The 20,080-nt window shown below is 53.3% G+C and overlaps 8 protein-coding genes across 8 annotated transcripts; 4 read left to right on the top strand and 4 right to left on the bottom strand.

Moving 5' to 3' along the window:
- Positions 1-130: 130 nt before the first annotated feature.
- Positions 131-2,844, bottom strand: GUITHDRAFT_149331 (hypothetical protein; the record flags this gene model as incomplete). Its single annotated transcript, XM_005818313.1, has 5 exons — positions 131-199; positions 483-740; positions 889-990; positions 1,263-1,641; positions 1,979-2,844. Coding segments are annotated over 5 exons (1,674 nt in total), but the record flags the coding sequence as incomplete, so codon positions are not given.
- A 1,042-nt stretch (positions 2,845-3,886) lies between these two features.
- Positions 3,887-4,288, top strand: GUITHDRAFT_46284 (hypothetical protein; the record flags this gene model as incomplete). Its single annotated transcript, XM_005818312.1, has 3 exons — positions 3,887-4,067; positions 4,127-4,172; positions 4,225-4,288. Coding segments are annotated over 3 exons (291 nt in total), but the record flags the coding sequence as incomplete, so codon positions are not given.
- A 581-nt stretch (positions 4,289-4,869) lies between these two features.
- GUITHDRAFT_122413 (hypothetical protein) lies at positions 4,870-5,565 on the bottom strand (the record flags this gene model as incomplete). Its single annotated transcript, XM_005818311.1, has 1 exon — positions 4,870-5,565. One exon carries the CDS (start codon positions 5,563-5,565, stop codon positions 4,870-4,872), a length of 696 nt encoding a protein of 231 aa, XP_005818368.1.
- Positions 5,566-6,304: 739 nt separating this feature from the next.
- GUITHDRAFT_156610 (hypothetical protein) lies at positions 6,305-7,401 on the top strand (the record flags this gene model as incomplete). Its single annotated transcript, XM_005818310.1, has 8 exons — positions 6,305-6,374; positions 6,424-6,486; positions 6,636-6,733; positions 6,792-6,902; positions 6,953-7,002; positions 7,055-7,079; positions 7,130-7,278; positions 7,364-7,401. Coding segments are annotated over exons 1-8 (592 nt in total), but the record flags the coding sequence as incomplete, so codon positions are not given.
- A 287-nt stretch (positions 7,402-7,688) lies between these two features.
- On the bottom strand, positions 7,689-9,903 carry VPS20 (vacuolar protein sorting protein 20; the record flags this gene model as incomplete). Its single annotated transcript, XM_005818315.1, has 14 exons — positions 7,689-7,753; positions 7,805-7,835; positions 7,884-7,922; positions 8,022-8,072; positions 8,122-8,170; positions 8,228-8,289; positions 8,341-8,394; positions 8,442-8,498; positions 8,551-8,631; positions 8,677-8,727; positions 8,775-8,822; positions 8,869-8,949; positions 9,599-9,693; positions 9,741-9,903. The coding sequence occupies 14 exons, from the start codon at positions 9,901-9,903 to the stop codon at positions 7,689-7,691; spliced, it is 927 nt and encodes a 308-aa protein (XP_005818372.1).
- Positions 9,904-11,996: 2,093 nt separating this feature from the next.
- On the top strand, positions 11,997-12,968 carry VAMP7B (vesicle-associated membrane protein 7B; the record flags this gene model as incomplete). The annotated part of the gene is made up of 4 exons (XM_005818314.1): positions 11,997-12,167; positions 12,260-12,386; positions 12,458-12,663; positions 12,714-12,968. 4 exons carry the CDS (start codon positions 11,997-11,999, stop codon positions 12,966-12,968), a joined length of 759 nt encoding a protein of 252 aa, XP_005818371.1.
- Positions 12,969-13,249: 281 nt separating this feature from the next.
- On the bottom strand, positions 13,250-14,849 carry GUITHDRAFT_166892 (hypothetical protein; the record flags this gene model as incomplete). The annotated part of the gene is made up of 12 exons (XM_005818309.1): positions 13,250-13,384; positions 13,429-13,481; positions 13,526-13,628; positions 13,686-13,738; positions 13,792-13,875; positions 13,941-13,994; positions 14,049-14,102; positions 14,152-14,253; positions 14,311-14,356; positions 14,410-14,474; positions 14,522-14,582; positions 14,635-14,849. The coding sequence occupies 12 exons, from the start codon at positions 14,847-14,849 to the stop codon at positions 13,351-13,353; spliced, it is 924 nt and encodes a 307-aa protein (XP_005818366.1). The 3' UTR covers positions 13,250-13,350.
- Positions 14,850-16,319: 1,470 nt separating this feature from the next.
- Positions 16,320-19,917, top strand: GUITHDRAFT_149325 (hypothetical protein; the record flags this gene model as incomplete). Its single annotated transcript, XM_005818308.1, has 15 exons — positions 16,320-16,460; positions 16,519-16,684; positions 16,760-16,890; positions 17,156-17,196; positions 17,524-17,584; positions 17,705-17,755; positions 17,895-17,966; positions 18,032-18,082; positions 18,134-18,203; positions 18,373-18,566; positions 18,849-18,916; positions 19,025-19,079; positions 19,258-19,303; positions 19,614-19,642; positions 19,857-19,917. Coding segments are annotated over 15 exons (1,237 nt in total), but the record flags the coding sequence as incomplete, so codon positions are not given.
- Positions 19,918-20,080: the final 163 nt, after the last annotated feature.

The following is a 20,080-nucleotide window of genomic DNA, read 5'->3' as shown; positions in this document are numbered from 1 at the left end:
ATGATGATGATGGAGATGATGATGATGATGGAGGAGGATGGTGGAGGAAGTGGTGGTGGTTTGAAGGAGGAGGAGGAGCAAGAGATTGAAGAGAATGAGGGGAAAAGCGAAGGGTTGAGGGTCGACCCACCACATCGTTGCTCATCAGATGTAGCGTATTGCGACGGAAATGAACGTCTTGGTACGAAAAACGACTTGTCTGAAAAAGGAGATGAAGCATGCAGAAGGAAAATGCAAGGAGAGGGGAGAGAGGAGAGAGGAGAGAGGAGAGAGGGAGGAGAGAGGAGAGAGGAGAGAGGAGAGAGGAGAGAGGAGAGAGGGAGGAGAGAGGAGAGAGGAGAGAGGAGAGAGGAGAGAGGAGAGAGGAGAGGAAGAAATCAAAATGAAAAAGAAAAGGAGGGGCAGTACAAAGAAACAGAGAGAATAGAATGGCAAGAGAAGAACAGGTCAGTAGCAATTAATTCAGGAGAAGCTTCGTTCACCTTCTGTGTGTAAGCTCTCTCAAAAATCCCAGCAAACTCACTGAGCCTGTCTGTAAAGTTGCGTTTGTTTTCTTCCTTCCCCCTTCCATCCCCCTCGTCCTCCTCCCGCAGGACTTCGATAGAGGAGAACAGATAGCGGCTGATCCCTTCCTCTCCCTTCCCACGTCCTTCAATTCTGCGGGCATGCAGCACGTCCTCCTTCAGCCCCTCACCAGAGACATTGAAGATGACTTGTGCATCCTCCACGACCCGCGAGAGCTGGAAGCATGGAATCATCCCTCCCTCCCTCCCTCCCTCCCTCCCTACTTTCTTCCTCCCTCTCTTCGCCCCCCCCCTCCTCCTCCCTCCCTCCTCTCCCTGGCTCCCTGGCTCCCCTCTCCCTGGCTCTCTTCTCTCCTCCTCTCACCACTCGGAAGCTTTGTGCTTCAGGGGAGTGCAGGATAGCGCGTTTGAGGTCCTCCAGCTTTGTTTTCCAGCACATGTAGGCCGAGAGGTAGTGCAAAATGTCCTGCAGGGAGGATGAGGAGACGAAGAGTTGAGCAGGAGAAGGTGACAGGGAGGGAGCAAGAGAGGGCACGGGGACACTGGCACAAGGAAACGAAAGACAGGAGGAGGAGGAGGAGGAGGAGGAGGAGGAGGAGGAGGAGGAAGAGGAGGAGGAGGAGGAGGAGGAGGAGGAGGAGAAAGATTGAAGAAGAGGGGGGAGGAGGAAGCAAACGAACGGGGAAACGAGATGGGGAGGGGAAATGGGTGAAGAGGGGGAGGAGGAGGAGAAATCACCCCAGTCGACGGTTTTCTGTTGAGATAGGAAACAAAGATCTCAACGATTTGAGCTTCTGCTCCTTCCAGAGTCTCTCCATCCATGCTCCTCATCTCAGACAACGCTGCCCTCACCCTGTCCCTCTCCTCCTCCTCCTCTTCCTCCTGTGCCCCCTCGACCCTGGCAGCCTCGTTCCCCCCTCTCCTCCTCTGCTCTATATCCTTCCCTCTCCGAATCAGGCGCTCGATAAAATCCACGAAGTTCCGGCAGGTTTCGTGGATGTACCGCAGGGAGCACAGGCAGTAGTTGGACTCGCTCCGTGCCAGGTCGTCGTTGAGCAGAATCGCGTGTCTGACCATCCTCTTCTTGTATTGCACAAACTCGCTCTCCTTGTCCCCGCTGCGAACAAAGGTCACCCTACTGCTGGAGTCCAGGGGGCATTAGAGAGGAGGAGGCGCAGGAGGAGAGAACAATCAAGGCGCTCCAGGGACGGGGACGGAGTGTGAAGGATGCAGCGAGAGAACACAAATGAAGCCGGCGAAAGATTGGAACCCGACAGCGCACACTTGGGAGGAGGAGGATGTGGACAAGCAGGAGGGAGAAAAAGCCGGAGAAGCAGGAGAAGAAGCAGGAGGATGCCGGCAGGAAGAGGATGATGGGCAGGAGGAGAGGGATGGGCAGGAGGAGGAGGAGGATAGGCATAAGGAGGAGGAGGAAGCGAGGGCTGAGTGACTACCTATCGACTGGACAATTCTGAAACAAGTCCCCAGGGTTCGCCTGCATGGAGAGGACGAGGAGCAGCTTGTTGTTCTGCGCCTCAGTCTCCGACGAGTCAATCTCGATGATGGGGAGGCGAGCGTAGCATGCGCGAAACTGCTGATCGAGAGCGCTCGCTGCCTGAAACCAGAACTCCGATCCAGGAGTGAAGATGTCCCCAAGCAGCATGACGTTAGCATCCCCCGCCAGGATCAGTTTCATGCTCTCCCGCAGAATGATCTCCATGTGGGGAAAGTTGTCGATCACCTCCATCTCCTCCAGCTCCTTCATGTCTATGTCCACTGCCTGCAGGTTCTTCGACCTCTTCAGGTGCTCTACCATCCTTCCAGTCACCTTCCCCGCCCTGATCTTGTTCGCGAGCTTCACGATCTCCCCCCACGACGCGTCCTTGCCAATAAACTCCTTGAGCAGGTTCCTTGCCGACCTCTCAGCCTCGCTCTTCCACTCCGACCTGTAGAACTTCATCCTCATCGAAGGAACGCTCTCCCTCCCTTTCACGATCTGTTCGCACCACCAATTCTTGCCCCGCAGGTCAGGAGCGCGGTAGAGGATGGTATCGTATGCCAGCTCGATGTCCATCGACAGGAAGGGGTACCTCTCACAGCACGAGGCCTCATCCTGCCCCTTCTCCGCGAGCATGGAAGGATCCGACGCGGAGAGATGAGCATGGAACGCCGCATCGAAACTTTCAGGCTGCGGCTGCAGGAGCGCCCAGCAGGCGAGCGCCAGGTAAATGGCGAGTCCGACTGACCCGCCATAGAATGCGTATCGCCGTTCCACACGGCGTTCACCAGCCTCCAGCATCATCCCGTGGGAATGAATCATCGGCTATGAGCGCACTGGACGGTTGCTTCTAGGTTGGATCATACCCCCTCCCCCCTTCCCTGGCCAGCACGTCACTGCCCAATGCAGCTAGACGGGCAGGGGAATCCCCTAGAAAAAGCAGAATGGGGGTCAGACAAGGATCGAATCCATGGTTTCATCTTTCCAAATACCCTCGCTTCCCTTCCTCTACCTTCCTCTCCCCGCCCCTCTCTCACTTTTTGCCCCCTTTCCCGACTCTTGGTTTTCTCTGTCCCATCTCTACTTAGCTGGCCGTCCGTCTGTCTTCCTGGCTCATCTCCTGCCCTGCTCGTGCTCCTCTCGACCCTGCTCCCTGCTCTGTGCTCCCCTCCTCCACACGCTCCTGGTAGGGCGACACCACCAAAGCATTCAGCATGCTTGTAGTCATAAATTGGTCAATCATGAAGCCTCATAGTCAAGATATCCCATATATTCCCGCACCCCCATAGTGAACATGTACCCCTCCTTTCGACTACAAAAGTACCGGTGTGATTAACTCTTGATAATGAACCCACGGTCTGCAAAATTACCCCACCCCTTGAAAGAATTTACCCCTACCACCCCTTATCAAAAACTCCTTCGCACCCCTCGATTGACTTGTATTTCCTGATGTCGCGCATAAGTACCCCACCCCATAAGTACCCCACCCCTTCCTCCACCACCCACCCCTTACCAAGCCCACGGAAGTGTACGAAATCTCGAAGTCAATTTTTATCATTATGAGGCGGACTTGCAAATATCCGTTACTTGATCGTTTCAATCGTTACATATCCGTTGAATCTTGACGATGATTCGGAAAGCAATGCACCAGTGTTGGAGGCCAGCGGGGAGGCTGATGGCGATGGCGATGATGATGGCGGTGACAATGAGCGGGACAAGCGCGGTAAGACGATGTCTCCCTTGTGAGCAAGCAGGATGGCTGCCTACCTGAAGCCTTGCCTCGCTCACGAACCTCCTCCATGCCCCTCACCCACTACATGGACCTCACGGGGAGCTGATAAACGTGCAGATTGCATCGCCACATGTCATCGAGATTGATCCATCAAACTTCGAAAGATTGCTCTCTGAAGGACAGTGGTTGGTCGAGTTCTATGCACCATGGTGCGGGTACTGCAAGCAGTTCGAACCGGCCTACGAGGAGGTGGCTTCCTCCCTCAAGACCCAAGGCTACCGAGTCGGCAGAATCGATGGGTCAATGCACAAATGTACGGTCTTGAAGCGCTCTTTGTGGGTGCTGCTGTTGCTCTGATCTCATGCCCTCCAGCTCTCGCAGCTCGATTCGCGATCCAAGGCTTCCCCACAATCTTCTAGTGAGTTGCTGAGGGAACAAGACAGTGGCTGAGTTTGTTGGGTGCTGTCCAGCATTCATGGCCAGAAGATCCGCAAGTATTCTGGAGAAAGGAGCTGGGAGGCCCTGGTGAAGTTCGCGGGGTCTGGATACCAAGAAGAGCCAGAGGCCTTCTCCTCGCTGATCAATCCGCTCTCGCCATGGTGCGCCGTCCACCTCACGTTACCAGGGGGAGAATGTAGAGTGACAAGCGTGTACAGGGGGAAAGTACTTGGGATGGTGGTCTCTTCAATCGTATACTTGCACGTAAGTCGATGTTGAATCCTCTGCGGTTTGTTTCCAGGATAGTGTTAAGTTCTTTCATCGTTTACAGGACAAGTACGAGTATTTGCGAGAGGAGTTCTCCCTCTCGCACACAGTGCTTCTTGCTCTTTTGGCAGTGGCGTCGATGGTCATCGGAAGCTTCATAGGATTGGTGATCGCAAGCTTGATGCCGGGCAAGAAGAAAGCTCCACAGCACCAAGACTGAGAAGTATTGAATGAAATCCCCCGCACCAAGACTGAGAAGTATTGAATGAAATCAACAAGAAAGGGCTTGCTTGCTTCCTCTATTGTCTTGTACATGGTGCGTCGGTAGGAGCAAGCAGGAAAAGAGTAGTAGTTTACTTTTGCTGTGTCACATCCATGTCTTTGCATGCGCTCTGCAGAAAGGACGATGCTCACTGACCGATCACAACGTTGGTTATGCTGTCTTGCAACTCCTGATCCACAGTCTCCAGCCTCGCCCTCGCAACCCGCACCTGCTGCTTCGCCAGGTACATGTCTGTCGGCAGCCCATGATATCCCTCCATCTTCTTGCGCAGCGGGTGCAGCTGGTCGTGCAGTGCCTTCACCGTGTTGGATTCATGGACGAGGCGGGGATGGTAAATCTGATCGGAGACGTTATTCTTCTTGAGCTCGGCCTTGAGCCGCGCAATCTCGTTCCTATACTGTATGGACTTCTTCTCCAGGATCTCCATGTCGCGCTGCTTGCAGACATTCTCCTGCTGCTCCTGCTTCTCCCTCTCAACCAACCGCTCCCGGATGGATCGCACCTCACTGAGCACCTCCATCATCCCCTCTGTCTTCCTCTCCATGCTGGCAGCCTCTGCATCCTTTCGAGTCTTGATCTGGCGCAACTTCGCCATCTCCCGTTCGATCTCGCTGTATGCCGATACCATGGAGCTGACCTCGCACTCTTCGACTCCTAGGATAGAAGCCGAGGAGCTCAGAGTCTTGAGAGTAGAGACGATGGTGGGAATCATGCGAGACTGCGTGAGGCCGGCATACGACAGCTCGTTCTTGATGGTTGCTGTTTCCTGCTCGTACCACCGCGTTCGATTGACCAGTTCCTCCTCGACCTGCGCATTGGACATTTCGGTCAACTCCCCTTGCTCGAAGCGTAGGGCGACTTGATTTCTCGATGGTGCTCAGGGAAGTTTCTGATTGTATGAAATGTAATTCAAAGCTCCTGCAACCAATCAACACCCAGTCAGCAACCTCTCAATCGATTGAGAGGATTGAACAGCACCCATTGCTGATCGTCATAACAACCTCTACGCATCATCCTTGGTATGTTTTAGCAAGTCAATTCACATCATGTAAGATTTGAGTTGTTGGCATAAACAATTTTCTGAACCAACGCAACATGCAGCGATGGGCTATCCTGTTCTTTCATGTAGAACCTTCAAGTGCTTGTCATTCTATCTGCTACAACTTCTTAGCTTTTGCTGCTTCACAACCTTCAAGCCTGACAAGAAGAGAGATTTGAAGGCTCGTCCACTCAAAGTTCCTTGTGCATCTTCAGAAAAACCTTATTGCCTACTTTCTCGTCTCTCTCCTCCCTCCCCTTCTCCCTCGTTCTCCTCCCCGCCTTCCTGGCCTACCATTTCAAATCTCCAACACGCCTTTCGAAGCTTGGAGAGGTGGGTAGTGAATAGGCAAAGCAGGGTGGTCAATTACGAAGGGGTGCTGATGAGAAAGCAGGGGGTGGGGGTAAAAACAATGTTGATCAATTATATCAACAAGTAGGGGTGTTTACATATAAAATATAAGGTAGGGGTAATTCCCAAGGGGGTACAAAAATGCAAAACAGGGGTGGGGTATAGTCAACCCCCCGGCTTCTCAATGGGCTTGTTCACATCGGGGACGCGGTGGATCGTTGGAGCGCTTGCTGGGGGAGCAGGTGGGGATAGAGCTGGACTGAGAGTAGAGCCGAGCTGAGATATGGACAGGCTTTCTTCTCTGGACAGGACTTGACAGGTTTGCTCCGGGAGCAGAGAGTTTGCTGGGACTGGGTATGCGATGCGTAGTCCTGCCACCATTTCTTCCGTGCTGCCTTCCTCTCTATGCTTCATCTCGTGTCCTCCTGCCTGCCTTCTCATAGCAAATATTTCTTCCTGTCCTTTCCGTCCCCTCCGCAGCGGATTCTGATGGTTCCCTGAAGATTCTTTGTCGCGAGATTCATCGTCCCGTTACAACGAGCTCGAGCGGCAGATCGCCATCTTACAGGAGCAGCTACACGAAGTTGCTGAGATCTCCAACGTCTCTTGAGAGAGTCCATGAGAGGCTGACGACGCTGACAAGCTTCTTTGTCGTGTAGAGGAGGGGCATGGCGACGCTGGCTCTCGTCCGGGTCGCCTTCCACCTCGTAGTGTTCGGAATGGCATCATGGCGGATCCATCGGGTGAAGGACGGTTGCAAGTCTCTCAAGGTCGACCAGCATGTTCTCTGCCTCCTCTCACACGCTCCTCCTCAACTCAGAAGCGCGTGTCTGCCATGCTCGACATGCTCGACGGACTTGGAATGAAGTGGTAGGTGCGGTGGGTGAGGAGAAGGAAATGATATAACTTGACTGTCTTTCAGGCTTCCGAGCATGTTCCGACTTGAGGTTGGTAGGGCAGAAATCCTCCTACACTGATGCATGCCCTTGCTGAGAAGGCAGAGGGAAGACGATCCAATGGGGGAGAACGTCCCGGAGACACTACGGCGAGCAAGGCAGAGGAGAGCGAGGGGCGGGATAGCAGCTTCGAACGAAGTGAGATGTACAGGGACAGGGTGATGCAACTGGCCGCAGACATGGAGGCAAGGTGAGCAGACATGAGGAGGGGAGCATGCGCGCTACAGCGATGCGCTGAGGAGCGAAGTGACTATCAGTGTGTCTTGGACGGAGCAGGTTCGCACAGATGGATGTAAGGGTGTGCAACCTTCAAGCTGACCTGGTCCAGGAGATCCGTAAGGTATCTTCATGTGCTGCTCGTGCTGTCGGGCGACGTGACGTGTGCGAGCAGTTGAGGGACTCTTGCTCCACCCAGAGCATCCGAGTGGCGGTTTGAAGGGAAGAGAGCTCCATGAGCAGAGCAGCGACTTTTAAAAAGAAATTCAACAGTGGGAGACGAGGCAGAGTGAAGTATGTACAGCCATGACAGACTCCCGTCCCTTCTCGTGGAAAATTGGCGAGAGAGCCATGGCAAAAGCGTGAGGCTGGGAGCCTTGTTGCCTACCCCGGAACTGCCTCTGCTGGAGGGGGTAGAGGCTCCTCCTCCTCCTCCTCCTCCTCCTCTGCTGACGAATCATTCTCAATAGCACGTCATCACATGCACACAAGGGCTGCACCTTCTCCGACTCCCTTCTGCTCGAGCAGCGTCTGAACGAGGAACAAGTCAGGGAAATCACCAAGGAGAACCGCTCTCACCGGCTCCTTGCTCGGCACTGATGGCAGCTCCAACTGCTCCTGAGACGAAGCAAGCGTCAGCCCCCAGGGTAGGAGCACGGAAAGGGAGGAGACGAGGAGGATGAGCACGAGTGAAAGGAGCCTTAGGGTTCGCCCCACCATAGTTACTCCTGCTTCTCCCATCATGGAGTCCAGCTCCCGGTTCATAGCCTTGTCATCCCAATCAGTTGTCATGACCAGTGAACCCCGCATGCCGTACCTCCTCCTCCTCCGCGTCGAAGTTTCCAGCCAGCATTTCAGATATCCGACTGTATCACCAGGGTCAGACTCTGATCGTTGGCCCTTCCCCCCCCCCCCCCCCATACTTCTGACTCTCGACGGCGTCAGCTGACTCGTTCATCAAGTTCTCGACATTCTCCAGCGAAAGCTACGCAAGAGATCAGGGGCAGCCCTCCCTCCCGCTCAGCCCCTCCCTCACCTCCTGTCTGATCTCCTTCAGACTTTCGCTCCCCTTCTTCATGGCGAGGAACACCTGAAGGACAGTCACGCGGCTGAGGGGAACAGCTCGTAACGCCCCACCTCCTTGTCTCTCTGCGCTGTTTCCACGCCACTGATCAGCTCCTCCATGTGCATCACCTGGCCGGCAAAACCGCATCAGACGAGCGACTACGTTACGTTACCCTCCCACCTGATCCAACACCTTGGTCAAGCGGCGAGTGTGCAGCTTCTTCTTCTTCAACGCCAGGAGCGCGCGATCTTTCTTCTTTTCCTGTCAGTCCGTCACACCAGCGTCCTCGCCCTGCACCCGAGCTACCTTGATCAACGCTGCTGCAACCTTCTGTGCTTGATCGATAGCTGACTGGATCTGCCAGGAGGAGGTCAGAGGCTGGGAGCGAGAAGGCAGCGGGTGACTTGTTTCTGATGCTGCAGCAGCTTATCTCTCTGTCCCTTGAGCTCGAGCTACATGAGCAAGTCAAATAGAAAGCACACAGCAAGCTTGCAGCACAATCGCCATGTCAGCCTGACTGATCTTGGGGTTCTTTTGCTTCTTCTTGGCCAGCAAGTTGCCCATGGTGCCGAGAACAACCTATCACCAAGTTCGATCTGTCGCTGCACTCACGCGTCAATCAGCAGGACTTCACCAAAGATGTGTAGGCATCAGCATCGTCCTCAAACTCTGTCTCTATCTGCATCTTCCTTCTTGTAGCTACTTGTGAATCTCGGCTCGAGCTCCATGCAACCTGCATAACTTTCCTTTCTCCTCATCTCATCTCCTGTCCTGTCCTCTTCGTTATTCTATCCCTTGCTCTGTCCTGTCGCAACCTACAAGGGGTTGTACATGGCAAACAATAGCTCTGAGGCGAGCTGCTGGTGGACGAGCTCGCCTCGCCATTACGTGGCAGAGCCTACACGGCGTGGGCTGCCCGGCTACTACCGTGCCCGGGCCACAGTGGCGGCCACCCAGAGCCTGGACCGTTTACAGATTCGAGGGAAGCGTCCAGGCAAGGAGCGACAATGGGACATCAAGTTCCGAGTTCTTCTTCGAAGTGACGATCATTACACTACAACTTTCAGCAGTTTGAGATTGAAGCTCTGCCCCGGCTCAAAATACGGCCCAGGGTCATGTTTCACCCTCCCCACCTCACATCACTCTCTCCCTTCCTTTCCACTGCAAACTTCGAAAACGCCAGTTATCTTCCTCATTCCTCGCCGCCTTGGCTCCTCGACCCTCATACGATGCCCATGGCTGTGGCTGCCGCCTTGGCTTTCAGCCGCGTCGTGTTGATCCCGAGGCTGCTGGCATTCTTGTCTTCAGCCGTGTGAGTTTCACCTTGCAAGACAAACTTCAGTGTCGAACAGCAAGCTCCTCTATCTCACCCTTGATATGAGCGAGAATGTACATGAGCCCGTCCAAGAAGTAGAACACCCCGAACAAGATGCCGAAAATCCCTCCTCCCAGCTGTGTAGCAACGACGAACGTGAAGATGCTGATGCCGATGTAGAGCAGCCCACGGATCCAGTAGATCTCAAACCACACCATGAAAGGTTGGATCTTCTGACAGATAGGAAAGCACGTGCAACAGAAAGGGAGCTCTAGAATTCCCACCACTATGGATATCAGGATGAATAGAATGCTGCTGGGGAACATGGTCCTGTGCATAGCGTTAGGGGAGTGGAGTAAAGTTGATGAGAGGAAACTCACAGGAAAAACATGATAGATATGAAGATGGTGAAGCATACAAGGGAAACACCGCCCCATCTCGCCCAGGTCTTGAATTGCCCTTCTTTAAATTTCTGTTTGATATCCGCAAAGAAGCCTCCTCCTCCTCCTCCCTCGGTTAGAAGTCCTTGCATGTTGAAAGGACAAAGGTGGCAGACAAGCCCTACTGGTCAAGAAAAGTCAAACGACACGACAATATCAAATGATCCTATTTTTCGATCAAATTCAACCAAACACGCTAACATACTTCCCCATCACGCCTGAAGACAAAAAGACTCCATGCCCGACCAGCTAGAAATAAAATTCTATAATGAAGACCGTGCTTGCTAGTGAGAAAGGGGTCTCCTCCCTCTTCCTCCTTTCTGACCAACCGACTCCCTCTGTGGCCCGCGAGATCCGATCGAATCATGTGTTAGTGCTTTTCATGGATAACCAGATGCAATGGTCGCTACCAATGAACCTCTTCCTTATTTTCAAGATCATTGTCTCAGCATCCTTCATTCTCCTCCCTCTTCTTTTGTCCTCTCTCCTCTCACTTTCACTGTTCCCCATTCAGCTTCCCTCCATTTCTCGTCCCCCCTCTACGTCGCCTCTTCTCCCCGAGTCCGCCTCACTGCTCACCACTCCATTTGGGTGGGTGGTGGTGGGGTGGGGTACAACCGAGGAGGAGATGTTTGCGGTGGGGTACATAATTAATTTACCTCTGAGGGTAGGGTAGTATACTTCAGGGGGTACTGTAAAGGAACTTTCCGTCACAATCAAGGGGTGTGTCCCCAGCTACTGCAATGGAATGTGGGGGTAGGTGATGTACTACAGGTTCAATAGATGGTGGGGTAGTTATTTGTTTCTAGCTTGGGGTGCAAAGGACCATTTCAAAAATCTCTTTCTATATATATCGCTACTGCACCTTCAGTTATAACTCGGCGGCTGGTCAAGGTGTATATCACCCCTACCTTTTTTATTATTGTAGAATCCTCCTCATTCCGCCAATTCATTCACTCGTCGGTTCGAACCCCAGTATGTAAATGTGTATGCAACCGTTGTTGCCGTTATGTAGCACATCAATGTCGTTATTGCCGTTATGGCTTCTACACCCCTCTCCATGACTACCCCACCCTACCCTACCCCCTCCCAGAACAAAATCAACGCATACCCTCTACCCCTTACCTCGACTACCCCTGGAATCTTTTTCTAATTGATTCGGTTCTATTTCACTACTAGTGACCGGTACTTAAAGAACCGTACCCCACCACTTTCAAAGAACCCCTCCAGCAGCCCCTTCAATAGGAGGATATTCCCATAGCACAACCACCCCCACCCCCCCCATCTCCAGCTTACCCCTACAATCCCATATACCCACCCCCTCCCCCATCAAAGGCTTTTTCCCCAAATCCCGCCGCAATGGTGAGCGAAGCATGGACTGTCTGTTACCTCTCCCTCGCGTTCTCCGTCCTCTCCAACTCCTTCCTCCCTTCTTTTTGCAATATCTTCCTCCCTCCTCATAACGCCTCTGTTGACATGCCATGCCATCTTTTCTGCTCCGTTCTCTTTATGGCTTGTTACCCACCTGTAGCGCACTGCAGTGTCTGCACTGGCTTCCGCTCCTTCAGCTATCTTTCTCTCTCTCTTTGTTGAGACCTCTTCCTCCATCGGGAAATATCATATATGATCGACTTTGATGCATGCATGGCGGTTCTACATGTCGGAAATTCCCCGTTACTTTGTCCTCATGTCACATCTTGGACGTTTTCCTGGGTTTGTATTCCTATTGATGATTCTGGTTCATCTGGAGCCTTGATTGTGAATGCTGTTGTGAGGCATTTTTAAAAACTGTTTTCGTTGCGACGGAATCTGTATGAATACAACTCCGTGTAAGCCCTCTTGGTACTTCGTGCACAAAAGTTTTGTTTGGCATGGAATGCGTGGCGCATCCTCTCATGTTCTCTGAGACTGATTGTTTCCCTTTCCCGCAGCCCGGGGATGGATGCAAAGGCAACGTTAGATATGCGGCGATTGGGAGAATATCCGATCGAGTGCTAGTTGCTACCTACCACCACTTCACTGCAGGCCCTCCCTCGGCCAAGGTTGGAGCTGCTTGCTGAATCTTTCTCAATCTTCTGCGATTTGCCCCTCCTCCATTCGATGCTTCCTGCATGTCTGACCTTCCCTGTTGCAGTATCTTGCTGTTGCACAGAAAGTTCTGAGCAGCGATAAAGTTCTATCTCAGCAGAGTGCGAATGTTCCCAATGCTGTCGAAGACAGCTGCTGCCTCATGCAAGCCGACAAGAAGTACATGTACATCGGTGAGTGTTGCGACGTTGTATCCACTGCATCCTGACGTTGTTTGGACTATCTACTCATCATTGTTGAACAGTTTTTGTGGAGAAATCATACCCAGAGAGAACTGCTTTTGAGCTACTCAGGATGATCAGGAAGGACTTCACAGACAAGGATGCGACACAGGCTGAGTCGGCGACGGAGAATTCCATGAGCAAGACCGTCAAGAAGTGGATGAGTGCGGCTTGCACCAAGTACGATGACTTGACCTCAGTGAACAAGGTCGCGGCAGTTCAAGCTCAGGTGAAGAGTTGTGCCTGCGATGCAGCAGATGGCTGAGGGGTTTGTTTCAGGTGGATGATGTGAAGATGACGATGGAGGACAACGTTCAGCAGATGTTGCGCCAGCATGAGAAACTTGAGGACTTGGAAGACAAGGCTGATGTTATGCGATCAGAGGCCGTCAAGTTCAAGAAGGGTGCGACACAGCTTGCCAGGAAGATGTGGTGGCAGAACTGCAGGCTCTGGGCGATTATCATCATTGTGACCGTCGTTGTGCTGATGATCATCATCTTCTCTGTTTGCCCGCCATGTAGAGGACAGAGATGAGCCTGGCGGACATAGAAACGTTCGTGCTGCTTGAGACCTCGAATGGTCCTCACAGCAAGCAGACATCGACTGTAGCGTGACTGAGGGTGGAGAGTTGATGTCATTCAAACGGTTCTTCAGGAGCTCGAGTCATCAATGAGTGCACCAAGATGCCTGATTGAAATCACTTTGTGGTCTTCTGAACCGTGAAGATTCCTGTGCTCTTTTAAACTGATTGCAACAATATTGAATATTTGAACTGATCGTTCCGTGCTCGGGTCGATTCCTCATTACACAGATATGGCAGTTACTTGATTCATTTGGGCATTCTGCTATCAAACCGTATCAGGTTCTAACTCTATTTCTTCCCATGCAATCAGCTTCGGGGTCAGACTCCTGGGTCTCACTTGGCTTCGTCCGGGTGGGTTTGGAAGTACCTGACGCCCACGGGTGAGCTCACGACTAGACGGAATGCTCTCACCCTTCACGCCTCAGAATGTTCTTGTGCTGTGACTCGATCTTGTTGTCTCTCTTCTGCTCGACGGCTCAGCGGACGATTGCCACAGAAAGCAACTCACATTCAAGAACTTGAAGTACCGATCCATCTCCCCAGGCTTCTGGGTGGTCGACCACTTGTAACCTGATTTGGACAAGATCTGCTTGTTGAGCTTGTTGAAGTACCTGCAACACGTTAATGCATTATCAGGGCCAAACGTCCCCACGCGCGCTCCAACTCACTTGTTCATGTCGTTGGCAGCCTGCTTGCGCGACCAGCTCCTCTCTTTATGTCCCTGGACATCCCAGATCAGAAGGACAAGGACTTGCACGAGGTGGCTGCGGGTACCTGAGAGCGGATGTCTCCTTGGATCCCTTCCCCGTACATGGCTTCGTCAACGAACACCCTCCTTGATGCCTTGGGCGTTGCTGTCTGTGAACGCATCCTCAGTCGGCAAGGTGAAGAGGAAGAGAACGATGAGGATGTTTATGTCCCACCTGGGAAAGCATAGAGGAAGGGGCCTTGGCCTTGATCACCTTCTCATGCCTGAGCTGTGAAGGTTGTCAGCACTCCTCTCCCTTTCTGTCTCATCTCCATCCTCTCACCTGCTGCTCAATAGAGTACAGGCCATTGTCTTGAGCTTCCATCGTGACTTTCATCTAACATGTCCTCCCTAAGTTCTCCCGGGGAGCTGCCGGCAGCACTCACCTTCTCAACCTCTTTTCCAAGCTTTCCCGATGGCAACTTCTCAGGCAATCTCTTCTCAATCTGATGGATTCTCTTGCGAGCATGTTGCAGGTAGTTGAGAAGCTTAGATACAAGATGTCATGGATCTACTCGAGCATCCTTATGCCCAAAAGAACTTACCTTCGCTTCGTTTGCATTTAGATCGTGGTTCTCTTGATAGGCATACCTGCACAATCGAAGGTCGGAATTGGCTCATCGTTAGTGCAAGAAGAGCCTTACTTTCCAGTGGTTGGGAGGATATCATCGATTCCTTTCCAGGCCTCCCCGGGCTGTTGCCAAATGTTCTGAAAAGCAGAACTTCAGCAATTGACACAACTTTCTCCGAAACGACCTTGACAGTTTGGTCGTCAAGGTGCTGAGACATGACAGTGCGAACGTGGGAGGAGCTCCAACTTGTGCATGAAACCGTGAGCATCTCACTGGTCCGTCTCCGCATCCCCTCACCTTCTAGGCTTCCAATCTGCTTCCTCCCCAAGTGATTGTGTCCTAGCAGCCATGAGCTGTGTGCGGCGACTGGGCGCAAGAACGACGAGCACGACGAGCAGGGCAGCAGCAACTGAGGCAAGAGCAACGAACACTCTGCTCCTGTTGTCGACTCTCCTTGTCCTCTCTCCTCCTCCTCCTGCTCCTCCTCCCAGTGCCATCGTCCCGTACGACATTTTGCCGAAGAGACAATCTATCCTTTACTCAACATTAATAACTAAAAGTCAGTACCTCTATCAGTCTTCATACTACAGGCTACCGTTGCTCGAACTGCAGCCCCGGCCGGCCCGTTACCGTCCCGGACTCGGGAGTCCGCCGGCCCGGGGGGCGGGCACTGGCTACCGTAGTACCGTGCGAGTCACTGCCGGCGGCGGGCCCCGGCCCGGCCAACTTGGGGGCGGCCCGGCTGCTGCAGCACAGTGACTGACAGTGTCAAAATACAGGCTGATCATCGGATAGTCAAGCCGAGTTTTGCACAACCTCAAACCGAGTTTAATTTTCATCACACACCCGGAAACAGGCCCGGCGCCCCCAGGTTGACGCCCGGGAAGCGGCAGAGCCCCGCTGAGACTTCCGATACAGCGCCACTGGGCGGGCCGCCGCTGTCGAGATCAGTATAGTGTGAGGGGGGTGCCACCGCCTTAAAGATTTAACAATATTTTTAAATACTAAAACTTTTTCTTACCCCGTTCGTTACAAGATGGAGTACTGAAACTCAAATGAGTAATGAAAATTTGTGAAAATAGTACCAATTATATATAAAAGTTGTTTATATGTCATACCACCTCAGTTCTTCATAATCCAAATCCACCAAAGTTTCCTACCTTTGAACCATACGATTCTTAATATTATCTTTTAAAACAAGGGTACACATTTAAAACATACTTTTAGTATCCAGCTTCGATCTGTGCCCGGCAAAATGCGCTTTTCAGGGCAGGCAAACCAGCCGCGAAGGCTGCGGCAGATTATGCGTCATGGTAGTAAAACGTTGAGGAGAAGAGATAATTTGTGATCATGAAATCATTCCAGAACAGGATGGTTGCGATTCTGGCAGATAGAAAGTTTATGAGAGGTTCGCAACATCAGTCAAGCTTAGAATAAGATCGATACCTGTTGTCACTTCAAGACCAAGGAATCGATTAGTTGTTCAGAGTCGCGAGATGATTTGGTCTCCTACGAGCTAGAGAATGATGATGGGAAGAGGAATGAGAGACAGAAAAACGGGTGAACGAGAGTCAGGACAATCAAATCGTGCGAGTGGGCGATATCTCAAGGAAGACTCGGTGATGATGTTAGAACATACTTGATCTCAGGGGTGCGGATGACATGTATGCAAGGACTAGGTCAGTCGAGGTTCTGCCGTAAGGCCCTTCAGGAGGAACAAGTGAATGGGAATAAGCAAGAGGGCAATCTTCACAAACCTGCGTGCATAGTGGATTTTCGTTTCTCTGCTTGATCCCGACCCATCGACTGACCTCTCCCCCTCTACTCTCTCCCCCTCTCTCCCCCTCTCCCTCCCTCCCTTTCTCCCTCCCTTTCTCCCTCCCTCCCTCCCTCCCTCCCTCCTCGTCTATCTCACATCAACATCTCACCCCATCATCCTCCCTTCATCTCACTGCTGACAGCAGTTGTGCAGTTGGGACACCATGACAGAGACAGCAGAAGAAAAATTCTTGAAACGTCTGGAGCAATTTCAGGACGAAATCTCCCGCTTGAAATCGGGATACAAGATCGCTATAGACAATGAGCACAAAGACAAGCTAGAGATCATGCGGATCACTTCCAAGGTGATCGCTTGCCCCTTGGGAGAGACCCGGCCATGGTGACGGGCGAACCTTGTGGCAGGTCATGCGTACATGCGAGGCAATGAGGCTGATGTGTGGGTCCTTCGGCAGACAGTACCTCGACTCTTCCTGCCTTCCCTCGACTCCCCCTAAGAGGAGAGCAGAAGTCGATCTGGGTCAGAAGCGAGGATGCGAGCGAGCTGGGTTGCTGACTGTCAACAGAGGAGGTCGTTGGGTCCCAGAATATCCGCCGGAAGCTCTTTTGCCGAGATTGTGAGATGACTGCTGAGATGCGATGGCAGTGGTGGAGGTGGAGATATTGGAGATGGAGATGGAGATGGAGATGGAGATGGAGATGGAGATGGAGATGGAGATGGAGATGGAGATGGAGATGGAGATGGAGATGGAGATGGAGATGGAGATGGATACGATGGTGATGATGGTGGTGGTGTTTGGATGATGATGACGACGGCATCTTCGACGGCGGCTAGAGAAATGATTTTCTGACTGTTTCCTCAGATTCTCGCCGGCGGACGTTGCTTATTGACCTCCCGGACTCTGTAATCAATCATATATACAGTTTTGTTGGCCACCGGGTGATCCCGCACATGGCTGTTTGCAAGAAATTCCGGTAGTCGATGGGGAGAGGAGGAGATTTTCCTTTTCATCAACTCGCAGAGAATGTTTGTCGAAACCAGAGGCAGTTTCCATCGAGGTCAAGCACTCTTATGCTCAGAAGGTACTCTTTCTCCTCCTGCCTGCCTGCCTGCCTGCCTGCCTGCCTGCCTGCCTGCCTGCCTGCCTGCTTTTCGTCCTTCCTGCTTTATCATCTCCCATCCACCTCTTTTTCTCGGCTTTCTCCATCTCCTCTACTCCTCTGCTCCTCCTCGTCGTCGTCGTCCTCGTCTTTCTCTACTATCTGCCCACTGTTTCTATCCGACCACACTGACGAGGTATGTGCATCACAGGTTACGTCCGAGTATTTGGAGAAGTTTCAGTCCGGCGTGTCTTTGAAAGCAATGTTGGTTTACGCTGCTTGCTGTTGTGCCTGCTAAGTCTCGAGCAGAAACTGCGATGGGTTTCTCAGGCCGCTCGCCGACGCTCTGCATGGGGGATGGACGGCGTTGGTGAGTCTGGACTGAACAAGATCGCTGATGCCTGGCGGTTGTTGAAGGAGAAAGGAGGATTGGGCGATGAGAGCAGGCAGGAACTTGTGCACTATCTTGATGTTTGTTCTTGTCTGTCAGGTGCGTTTGGATCTCGTGGACAATCATCTGGAAGACAAGGGGGTAGTCGAGGTCATTGCAGACGCTTCCTCCTACCCTCGCTTCCACTCTCTCCCTCCTCTCCTCCTTCTCCCTTCCCCTCAGCTTCCTCCCCCCCCCTCCCCCTCCTTCGCTTCTCACTCCCTTTGCCTCCTCTTGACTCGCTGCTCAGCTCTCGAGGTCTCTTTCAAACTGCAGAGGGTTGACGAGTCTGTGCCTGAACACAAACAACTTCACCGAAGAGGTAGCTTGCTTGCTTGCTTGCTTGCTTGCTTGCTTGCTTGCTCTCGCCATGACCGACGTGTCTAGGGCGCCACACACATCGGCAAGTGCCTGCAGTCTCTGTCGGGGTTGAGGATGGTGAGCCAGCACGTGCGAGCGAGCAGCCGATGTCGCTGACCCTCCTGTCAGTTGAATCTGAGTCAAAACCCCTTCGGACGAGTCGGTATGGAACACATCTGTGACGGTCTAGCCAGCAGCGGTACCCTCGTCCTCGTCCTCGTCCTCGTCCTCGTCCTCGTCCTCGTCCTCGTCCTCGTCCTCGTCCTCGTCCTCGTCCTCGTCCTCGTCCTCGTCCTCGTCCTTGCCCTCGTTCCTTCCTCCATCCTCGTCCTCTTATCTCGCCTCTTACCTCTCTGACTCTCGCCTAGCTTCGTGTCTCCGCGAGCTCTGTCTCGGGCAGACCAACTTCGGCGAGGAGGGAGCTGAGAATCTGAGCCGCAAACTTACCCCACCTGAGGGCCAGGAGGGGATGCTGAAAAACCTTGACCTCTGCTCTTGCAACCTCAAAACAGCTGGACTCTCCGCCCTCCGGCCCCTCCTGCTGGCAAATCCGAACTTGGAAGTAAGTAGGAGGACGATGAGAAGCGAGGGAGAGAGAGAGGAAGCAGAGCAGGAGCAGGAGAGGGAGAAGTGAAGTTGGACAGAGAGGAGGGAGGAGGGAGGAAGGAAGGGGGGAGGAGGGGAGGGAAGAAGGGGGGAGGAGGGGAGGAGGGGAGGAAGGAAGGGGGGAGGAGGGAGGAAGGAAGGGGGGAGGAGGGAGGAGGGAGGAGGGAGGAGGGAGGTGATCGAGAAGCAGCGAAGTAGAGGAGGGGAGGAAGGGTACCTGATATGGATTCTTGGACAGTCGATTGGGCTATCGCGGAATAACATCTGTGAGAAAGGAGCGCAAATACTTGCAGACTGTGTTGGCAGGTGAGGAGGAGGGGGGAGGAGGATGAAGAGGAGGGGAAGCAAGGGGAGGAGGGGGAGGGGAAGCAAGGGGAGGAGAGAGAGAGAGGAGGGTTCTGATGGATTTTGAAGTCGACTGGTCGACTTATCTCTCTCCTTCAATGAGATTGGAGATGAAGGAATGAAGGTGAAAGACCTTGATCTCCATCCTGGTGCCGTTGTCTGACGCTTTCCTGCTCCTGCTCCTGCTCCTGCTCCTGCTCCTGCTTCTGCTCCTGCTGCTCCTGCTGCTGCTCCTCCTTCTCCTGCTGCTGCTCCTCCTCCTCCCGGTGGCTGTCGAGCAGTCGTTGCTCCCCCTCTTGCAGCGATCAAAGAAGATGGTACACCTGCTTCTGATCGGCATCGCACTCGGTAAAGTTGCGAGGAAGATACTGAGAACCGCTCTTTCCTTCCTCTCCCTTCGTCCCCGTTCGTTGTTGTTCCCTCCCTCCTCCTCCTCGTTTCTCCTCTTTCTCTTGTCCACCTCACTTCCTCTACCCCCCTTCGTTGCTTCCCATCCCCTGCTCTCGTTGCTCCTGCTCCTGTTCCTGCTGCTCCTGCTCTTGGCACAGCTGCTGCTGCTCCTGTTCCTGCTGCTCCTGTTCCTGCTGCTCCTGTCCCTGCAGCTGCTCCAATCACCATCTCTTCTCCTGTCAGCGCAGTCACTTTCATTCACCTGCAGGTCTCGACGGAGCCCAGGAGCTTCTCCCTGTGAGCAGCAGAACTCTCGAGAGTTTCTCTTCCCTGCTTCCTCCCCTTCCGCCTCCTGTTCCACTCCCTCCCGACACACCTCCCCTCCCTCCTCTGCTCTGCTCTGCTCTGCTCTGCTCTGCTCTGCTCTGCTCTGCTCTGCTCTGCTCCCCTCTCGTCTCCTCTATCCCTGCCCTTGTCTTGTCTTGTCTTCTCATTTCTGACTTCCTTTCAGGTCGTGCTGGAGATGAAACTCTGCGCTCGCTCTGCATGTCTCTTAATCTCTTCGGTCCAAAGTGAGGATGGCGGGGAGGGGAGGGGAGGGGAGGGGAGGGGAGGGGAGGGGAGGGGAGGGGAGGGGAGGGGAGGGGAGGGGAGGGGAGGGGAGGGGAGGGGAGGGAGGGGAGGGAGGGGAGGGAGGGAGGGAGGGAGGGGAGGAATGTCAGGGCTCACAGACTC

Source organism: Guillardia theta, assembly GCF_000315625.1.
Source record: "Guillardia theta CCMP2712 unplaced genomic scaffold GUITHscaffold_328, whole genome shotgun sequence".
Lineage (NCBI taxonomy): Eukaryota > Cryptophyceae > Pyrenomonadales > Geminigeraceae > Guillardia > Guillardia theta.
This window is presented reverse-complemented; position numbering and strand designations above follow the sequence as displayed.